Below are 9,797 nucleotides of genomic sequence, written 5' to 3' on the forward strand. Positions count from 1 at the left end.
AAGTCCGCCCTGACGGCTCACTTAGCACGTGGTGTCTGTCCCTGAGGACAAGGTGACCTTTGAACCCCTCGCTGGGTAAGGGGCTGATGTCTCTGCTGTAGAGTAGCCCCGGTCTCTCTCCTGGCAGATGGAGCTCCTCTGCTCGCTAAAATCAACACCTCCTGTCGTCCAGCGGGCCTAATGCAGAACCGAACATAGGGAGAGGTGTCTCAGTCAGCAGGGAAGCCCTGTGGACACGCATCCTTTACCCCTGATTGGTCTCCATGCTATTTCTTAGCACCTGCGTAGCCTCCCTTTCCTCAAAGTAGCAGAATGGGGAATAATGACCACTGGTCAGGTGTCCATGTAAGGTCTTTGTGTGATTGGAAGAGCTTTGTAGCCTGTTTTACACGAGGTTCTGCTTTGTTCCTGCAATGTTGCTGAGCACGGTGTCCTGGGTTTGGTTATGTGCAGACCTTGGCCTGTCTCTTTTGTGGCCAATAAAATGCATAATGTCAGGACGCCGCTCCACGCAAGCTAGTGGATTCTGCTGATCTCATCTGAGCTACAGTGGAGGCCTCTGTCCCTGACTCCGGTCAAAGTGAAGAATTGCGAAGGTGCGCACCATCAATTGGTCCAGGCCACCTCTAGCTGTAGACAGTGTCAAGACCAGGAACCATTGTTCGAGGTTGCTGTGATGATGCCAGGGGGACAAAAAGCTCCTTCCTTCTTCCCTACCATGGCTAGATTCCAGTTCAAACTTTGATTTGAGTTCAAACTTTGATTTGAGTTCAAACGTCGGTTGTGTAGACTAGATAAGTACAGTCGCAGTATTGCTGCACTTGTTTTTTCCTTTATTTTTTTTTTCATAATTTGAACAGGGCCCCGATTTTCCATCTTCCTTCCTGTATGCACAGGACCAAGCTAGCTGCCGGCCATGCAGATGTTGCAGGTAATTGGGAGAGGAGAGAATGTGAGCACAAGAGGATTATGGGAGTGAGATAAGGGCCAGCTCTAGGGGGGCTTACACTGTAGCGTGGGACTGCATCCCTCTGGCAGCTGGCTTGCCATCCATCCTACGCCTGTCAGCCTGTTTGTCTTTCTGTCCCAGAGTGGGCATGAGAGGATAATGGTTAGAGGTTCACAGGCCAACCTGTCTCGGCCAGAACGTGGCAACAATATGGACACTTCTCTGTGAACATGTTGGCTCTTTTTTTATTTTGTTATAGAGCGTTTTGGATTTGCTGCAATGTTGCAGTCAAGTGATTTTATTCAATCATGTTTTTTTTGCTGGGCAGAAGTGCAGTGTTGACCCTCTTTTGGATAGCTTTACAGTGTCACCTCCACTGACTTCCAACTCCAACTGCACTGTGTGATCATCCACAACTTGTCATTGGTGAGACCGGCATGAAGGTTTGAAAGCGGTTTGGGGTGGGTGAAAGCTGAGTGAAGCACTTGGCTAATAGGCGCACTTTCCAGATAGCTAGCCTCAGGGTAGGTGGGGGTAGAGAGAACCTTCTATCTTATCTGGGTCACTTCACAGCGGAATAGATTTTTCTAAAACTAAGCGTAGCGTTTTTCAAGTCGGGGCAGCCTGTATTCAAAGATGCCAGTTTCATTTAATATGCTCTTAGCCGAGGTTCTCATATGAATTTCTAATCCCGTCTTTCTGGAACTGATCATGACTGAGTGGCTGTACTATATTTGTGTTGGCTTTTTGCTCATGTCCGGGAAAATGCTATTGAATTGGTTCTCTATTTTGGAGAGTTTTGCACTATCCTCGCTATGTGTTGCATAATAAGCATCTCACCAGAGACACACGAGAACCGGGCTGACTTGCAGGGTTGTCGACCACTGTGATACTGTTAGTCTGCTGCACTTGCCAGATGCACGATATGTATTTCAAATGTTGCTGCTACTTTTTGAAGTACAAACGGTGCATCTAGCAAGTGATAAATGTAGTATGATGGCTCAGTCACTGTACTCACACACACACATACTCTTATGCTAGTTCCCTCTGCTGTGGACATCGGAACATCTTTCCGTAGTGTCGTACAACAGATCCTTTCCTGTAGACCTCCAATGACATCACGGTTAAAGTCCTACAGCTAAATTGATAGGAATGAGACCATTCCCGTTGCCCACCATGGCAGTGGGAGTCCATGCCATTTTCAATTTGCCTTCTGAAGTGCTCCTATTTTCCAATGAAATTTGCATACTGTGGCAATTTCCTGTCCATTTTCTGGGACAGCGTGTGAGTGTCCAACCTGGAGACAGGGCTGACCGGCAGCATTGCGTAACTGTGCATATCCCACGGCCAGCATGCCCCAAAGCCAGCAGAGTTATGTCATAAACCTTTCTGTAATTACTTTTTCATTTTGTTCAAATTGAAACATAATCTCAGGACATCTTACTGCCCTGCCAGACGCATAAACAGCCTTTGCATAATTTCCCCTCAATCATCAGTTAAAGTGACAGAATTGTGAGAAGCTCTTCGTTGTGGGTTGCACTTAGACAGTCTTGGGCTTTGTTGTTGAGACTAAATCTAATATGTAAAGATAGATTGATACATTCGGTTTTTACTTTAGCCATCATCTGAAGAGACACCAATTTTGTGTGTGTAGCTTCCTGTACTTAAGGGCTCTTGTTCTAGAAATTTCTCTGAACAGTGTGATAAGTCACCTCTGCGCTTCACCAAATGGGGACGTATTGATCGACCTCCTCCCCCTCCTACATATTCACCTTCATCCAGGCACACCCACACCAATAATGCTTGGAAGCTTCCAGTAACTCTGGCTAAGTAAAAACCAGTGTGGGAGGTTACTTTTCTGGCCTGTATTATTTTTAGATTTTCCCATTAGGTATGTGAGAGGGACTGGACTTCAATCCATTGGTCGGAAACGGTACTGTGAGAGATTTGCCTCTACGATGTTGGACAAAAGCATTGTTACTACCCAGCCTGACCCCACACACAACATACACATGCTGTCTCTATCTCTCTCTCTCTTTACCTCTACGTTGAGCTACTTAACGTGCACCACACTGGAACTCCTTCGCTGGAAATGGAGATTTGAACCCGTTTCCGAGTTGCCCCAGCAGAGGTTAGGACAGGGTGGTTATCACATCCCTTCCTCCCTTCCCCCATGTCTCTCTAGTCAGAGGCTCAGCCAATGCCTGGCTCCCAGCCTATCTGAAGCAGGCGCCCGAGGGGGGGAGAGAGAGAGCCCTTTGAAGTATGGATACTAAACATCTGGAGGAACTCTGAATGGAGGGTTGGATAGCTCGCTCCTCTGTGACATTTTAACGGTGGCTTTCTTTCCCTGGTGCCTCACTGTTTGTGACATTTGGACAATCCCTCCTGGCTGTCCCTCTGGGGACAGACCTGTTGGGTGTTAATCCGCTGTGCGGAGAGGGATGAAAGGGTCAAGCTTTTCCAAAGTTTTTTTTCTCAATGGAGTTGTGTGTTTTTAGCTTTGGCCCAATCTCCCTCTTTTTGTCAAAGCAGGCAAGGGTGTACACACACACACACACACACACTCTCTCTCTCTCTCTCTCTCTCTCTCTCTCTCTCTCTCTCTCTCTCTCTCTCTCTCTCTCTCTCTCTCTCTCTCTCTCTCTCTCTCTCTCTCTCTCTCTCTCTCTCTCTCTCTCTCTCTCTCTCTCTCTCTCTCTCTCTCTCGCATCTCTCTCGCATCTCTCATCTCCCTCTAACAGGCACAAGAAGCCTGCAGGGAGAGTCTTGCGCAGTGTGCTGAAGTGTTCTCTCCAATCCTCATTTCACATTCTTAATTGGTTCCATTGCAGGGTTAGGTTCTTCTAAATCACTAACATGACGTTCAGAACCGCTTTAGTCCAGCCCAGCCAGAGAAAACATTAAGTCCCTAAACTGCTGAAACCTAAAAATAGTCTGTCGCTTTAGGACAAGGCTACTCGTACATAATATATTATCATGGGAAGTGTTGGTAGACTACTCTTCTCGTCTAGCGCCTCTTCTCTAAGAGATCTTTCAGGCCCTAACCTTGGTGAGCAACAGCTGACTCAGTTTGACTAATTGCTTGTGTCACCCGGATGACGTGCCCTCAAGTCACGTTTGTCGACTGTGACGAGAGGCCGACTGATGTCATTCACTGATGTCATTCACTGATGTGCTGACACTGTCAGAATTGCTGATGGTGTCCATTGTGTAATCTTCTTGCTACTATTTGTTTTTTCCCCGTCATGTTTCTGATGGCCACATTTAAGATTCGAATGTGACGTTGATGGAAATACTCGCCATGCATTCTTGTGTTTTCATTCAATTCTCTCTCTCCCCCACAGCTCTGGAGAGGAAGATGTCGGTGAGACAGAGCCGAGATGAGCTGATCAAGAGAGGAGTGCTGAAAGAGATATTTGAAAAAGGTGAGCTGGAAATGCAATGGCTATGAATATATCCTCATCCTGTAGCAGTCATCCGTTAGGGCACATTGCACAGTCACTATTCTCAACCTGTCATGGAGACGGAGAGTGGTTTAACTGCTGTGCATCACCATGTTAAGTCTAGGTAGAGAGATACATTTAGTCATTTACATTTAGTCATTTAGCAGACGCTCTTATCCAGAGCGACTTACAGTAAGTACAGGGACATTCCCCCCGAGGCAAGTAGGGTGAAGTGCCTTGCCCAAGGACACAACGTCATTTTGCACGGCCGGGAATCGAACCAACAACCTTCTGATTAATAGCCCGACTCCCTAACCGCTCAGCCACCTGACCCCCTGGAGATGGAGGTAGACCTGCTGTACGTCACATGCTATCAAGTGAGATGGTGGATGAACCCGTGGAAGTACAGACCAAATGTAGTGGATGCAGTAAACGTGTCGTAGTTTGGATTCACCACGGTAATCGTTGAATCTATCAAGACAAGATCGGAGGGTTTAGGTGCAGTTCAATGGGCATATGTGAAGCCCTCTGTGACATTACATGCAGAATAAAGTGCTACACCAATCAAATTCGATCTGACAAGATCACTGGTGTATTTCCATGTAGGTTACATTTGTGTCATTTTAGTGGGATGGTGAGAGGAACAGTTCGGTCCCCAGGCAGTCAGGATATCGGAGGCAAGTTGTTGGCTGCTGTCAGACCACTGGATACGGGTCAGTGGTCCTGGGAGTTGGAGCTGAACTGGTGGCTGGTAATCTAAACGTCTTGCTCCCTCCCGGAGGGCGACAGCCAGGGCTTGAGAGCTTCCAGTTTCCCAGAGCACACTGCCCTGCTCCGGTACCACCTCCCTACCAACTGGTACATCCACCAGCTCAGAACCAGATCCATACCGTCACTTTATTTTGATAATAGATGGGTTCATAGTTCATGTCACATGGTTGTTTACTGCTGGTTAATGTTCCCATGTAGAAATAAAGGTTTAGTCAGCGCTGAGGTGATTTGAAAGGCGCGCCTTGGTTAATCAGGCGACAAGCTTGAAAAGGCAATGTGTTGTCGGAGCATGGGAATAAACAAGATGACTTCTATCTTCTGAATGACCTTCTACAGGCTTGTTACTCAGTCATCCAAAGCCCTTCCATGTCACATGCCCAATGTTAAATCACTGTCAGTTCGCTTTGACGTGTCCAAAGAAAAAAATGGATTAAGAAAAAAAATCGCAATTGATTAATCCTATCAGGATGGAAAATGTGTTAATCTGCCATCTGATTGGCCACTGGTGCGTAATCGGATTGTACCGGTTGACAGACACAAGTGCCTGGCACAGCCTGCGCACGGACTGGAAGGAGCATTGAAACAGGCTGTCGGAAGACTGGGAGGTGGGCATACACCTGGTGTTGATAGGGAGAACGTGGAGACAATTGTCCACCGTGAATGTTCCTGTCCCTAGCTTTATACCACAGGACCAGGTATGAGGCTGATTGTCTAAATCCTCCCAAAACAGCGTTGCGTGAAATTGCCGAAATTGTAAAAAAAAAAAAAAATCATAGACTAATCTACTAGCTCTTCCACAACTCCTGGTTATTCCAACTAAACAAGCGATTGGTCTGTGTGTTGGTGGTTTGTTGTGAATTGCGAAGGCTTGCGGTTCGGTGGGAAGGCCTCAGGTAGATGAGTTCAAAGTTGCACTGTACCACATCTGGGTCAACATTGTGTTGCTACTGCTCCTATCTTGAAGGGACAGAAAGCTAATCCCTTCATCTGCCGGTGCGATGGCAGATTTTCTGTGTCGTCCCCGAATGAGACACCGGTCCCAGTCTGTGACACGGGTCCGCCTCTGTTCCCGGAAGCCCCCCTCCTCTAGGGATTTCATGCTGCGACGACCGTCATGATGAAACCGCTTTGACTCATCTGCCAAGAAACAAGAAAGCGCTCCACAAGAAAACCTATCAAGACTGCAGTTGTTTGAACGTTTCTTTTGTGTCGAAATGAGTCATTCTCGTCTGCGGTTGTCTCTGACTAGGGGGTATTGCAGGAGGGAGGGGATCTGTCACGGCAGGGGGGGGGGAGGAGGAGACACCCAGCCGACTATTGATTTGTGGTTTAATGTGTGTTTTAGAGGGTGGAAGGCATGTTTTTGCTTAATTCACCCTTGCACACTGGGGGACCGGACTTGCGTTCAGTTGAATCCCTTGCCGAGGGAATACAGTAACACGAGGTGATTCTCATCCACGTTTAGGAGGTAGATGTACTGTAGACTGTAGGCCAATGGGAGTGTTGCGTGCGAGCAGGAACAGACTTGAGTCAGTCTGTTCAATTCAGACAGCTTCTTTGTTTCCGGGGTTTATTGTTTGGATCAAAAGCTACTGAGTTTGAAGAGTCCATGTTTATCCTTTCACTGAATCATCAGCCACTTCCTTTTTCAAATGCGTTAAGGACTGTTCTGGTGGCCTTGCCTTGCTAGGTTTTCATGGCTTCCGAATGACGCAGGCGATGTCATTTGCTGTTTTGTCCTTCCCCCCCCCCCCAAGCTAGGCCCAACTTTCAGCCCTGTGCCTCTCTGTCCGTCTCTCCAGCCACCGTGGAGTTCAGGTCCTCCATGGATGGCGGAATCTCCCTTCAGGACCCCTCCATGAAGTCGTCCATGGTCCTGCCTACCAAAAAATCTGTCACCTACCCTGGCGACATTCAGGACACCCCTGCCAAGCCACTGCTGTACCACAAGCAGCCCCCTGCTCTCCCCCCGAAACCCTTCTCCAGGATGTCTAACCATGGCTCAGGTAAGGCTCCGGTTCACTTATGTTTAATACCCCCCCCCCCCCCCCCAAGTCATATTGATCCTGAAGCCGGATCAAGTGATCTCTGCAAACCACTTTCCCCTTGTTGTGGGAGATGAAAGTGTGTCAGGTTATGCCAGGAGTGTGCAACAAAAAGGAAGTGGTTTGAGTATACACACAAGGCCTTGGATGGATGGATTGTTAATGCTAATATGCTGCACATCGCTGTGTGTCAGAGCCTGCAGATGGCGGAGAGATTAGTCTCATTAAGTCCCTCAAGTCATGTCAGCTGGACTCCCTGTCCATCACGGTCAATCCATCAGTCAGCAGGACGTGGTATTATCAGTGATCTAATACTCACCACTCAATTCAAGTCTAGGACAAGTCTGAGAGGGTAGTCCTCCAGTCTCTCTCTCTCTCCCTCTGTGTGTTTGTCTCACTCCTTCTCTCGATAGAGAGGCCTACACATTATGATACTTATTGAAATAGTGACGGATGACAGATCTTAGTCTCTTGTCTCTCCCTCTCACTCTTTCTGTCTCTCGATAGAGACACAGCCTGAGAACGTTCTCTGTCCTTCCTCCCTGTTTCAGTAAGTAGGAGGGGTGGGAATCCTTTTGGTACCTTTTCGAGTCGATTCTTGGGGTCACGATTCGATTAACTTGATTTTTAATCACATTTCGATTCAATATATGCTTGCATTTGATTCCCGTTTGCTGTTTAGTGTTACTTGTTCCTATTTGACTGTGATAGGCAGTTGTGTTGAAGAAGTCCCACTGCATCAAAACCTATTGTTTTTCTTGCAGTTTAGTAAACTCATTGTTATGAAAAATAAATAAAATAAAAATGGATTTTTGACATTTATGAATCGCTAGAAATCTGAATCGCGATCGATGTTTTTTTTCTTTTCTTCACCCCTAGAAAGTAGCATAGTGTGTAGGCCTATGTGACTTGAACAGGCAAATCAGTGAGTGATTCAGCCTTCTCTCTCCCCTCCCCAGACTCCTGCCAGCCCATGAAGCTACCCTGCATGCCAGGGGGGAAGCTCTCCCCGCCTCTACCTCCCAAGAAAGTGATGATCTGCGTGCCTCCTGGGGGGCTGGACTCCTCCTGCTCCTCCTCCTCCAACCCTCCCAGCTTCCCCCAGAAGTGCCCCCCTCCTCAGGGCCTGCCGTCACACCACATCTCCCTGCTGCCCTCGCAGCTGTCTGCCCTCTCAGGTCTTCACCACCACGGGCACAGCCACCAGGGGGGCCACCAGGGGGGCCACCATGGCCACCCGCTCCAGCTGCAGTACGGCAGCATGCACGGCCCCAGCCGCATCATCGAGGAGCTCAACAAGACGCTGGCGCTCTCCATGCAGAGGTTCGAGAGGTGAGCCAGAGGCAGGGTCTCGTCCTTAACAACCTATTGGAAACCTAGCACAGCCCCTCGCAGTTGGAATAGCAAATCGGGTTGCCAGGTTTGGATAACCCCCTTTCTATGTGTGTGGATCACGCCTCCTGCCGTGCAACTGTTAGTTGGGGGGGGGGGGTTAAAGTGGGGGTGGGGGTGCCTGATGTTATTGAGGCCGTGCTGGCAAAGGAGGGGCAAAGGCTGGCAGCGCCATGCGGCTCTGCTTGTGGAGGTGTGACCCGTCTCGCCCGGGTCCTCCCCCGGCAGGCAGCCTGACCTCATGTGACAGGCTGTGTGGAGTGGGCACCCCTCCAGGAGCCAGCCTGGCACACATGCCCACAGCTGGCCCCCATCAGACACCGGCCTCTGCCGCATGGACTGGAGGTTATGCAATCAGGGCTGAGATGAAACTGGGCTGCCTCAATGAATGTAAAAATAGAAACATCATATATTATTGAGCCTGATTATGATCGAAAGCTGATGCGGTTAGTTGCAAAACATTGAAAGCTGCATCTTGCTCAAATCTGGACTGAAATGGCAAGACCTGAGGCTAACCCGAGCCTAAATGAAGGATGTAAAGCTCATTGGTAAGGTAGCATAGAATTCAAACACCATTTAGTTTGGGTAGCTTGTGTAATGATGAATCCAGCCTTCCAGCAGGTGTTCCACACTCACACACACTCACTCCTGTTCCCTCTCAGGCGTCGCAGCAGTCTGAGTACGTTGCATGTTTCAGTGGGTGGGCAGCGTGGCCCCCCATCGTTCTTCCCAGCGGGGGCTTGTGGGTAGGCTCAGCTTGACGCCAGCGTGGCCCTCTGATAGGTTGATCCCTCTCCCACTTTAAAATGACTGCAGGATCCTGACCTAATTAACAGACTACTTTGCTTCCATTTAGAGAACAAAAATGAATATGGAGCTATATCTTTGAACATGGCAATGCCTGTAATTATGCAAAGATCTTGTTTAAAGGTGTTGGGTGTGTCTCACTCTCGGCCTAGTCCCAAAGCTTCCTGTTTCCTTCTCCTTTGTCTCTGGATTGTCAGTAGATTAAAAGACAGTCCGCTATCGGTCTTATGCATAGATTCCATGAGGTAATACTGCGCATTGAAATTCTTAAGGGTAGACCCTGCAATGTATAACATGAAAACAAAAAGGGCTAAGAAGGCCAATCAGGACTACTTTACACTGCACATCGTGTTTAGCTCCAATGCTTCAAACATATGCCTTCTATTT

The 9,797-nt window shown here is 48.3% G+C and overlaps 1 protein-coding gene across 6 annotated transcripts in view; it reads left to right on the top strand.

The window, feature by feature from the left end:
- Positions 1 to 9,797, top strand: part of LOC134036638 (phosphatase and actin regulator 1-like) — a 43,885-nt gene that overhangs the window by 22,664 nt on the left and 11,424 nt on the right. For all 6 annotated transcript variants that reach the window (XR_009932427.1, XR_009932426.1, XM_062481644.1 and 3 more), the window contains exons 3-5: positions 4,297 to 4,377; positions 6,969 to 7,172; positions 8,171 to 8,543. Coding sequence is in view for 4 of the 6 variants with exons in the window: in XM_062481644.1 (XP_062337628.1) it covers positions 4,297 to 4,377; positions 6,969 to 7,172; positions 8,171 to 8,543 (658 nt within the window). In the remaining 2 variants the exon portion in view is untranslated. The remainder of the gene's footprint in view (positions 1 to 4,296; positions 4,378 to 6,968; positions 7,173 to 8,170; positions 8,544 to 9,797) is intronic.

The sequence above is a fragment of the Osmerus eperlanus genome, chromosome 16 (assembly GCF_963692335.1).
Source record: "Osmerus eperlanus chromosome 16, fOsmEpe2.1, whole genome shotgun sequence".
NCBI classification, from domain to species: domain Eukaryota; kingdom Metazoa; phylum Chordata; class Actinopteri; order Osmeriformes; family Osmeridae; genus Osmerus; species Osmerus eperlanus.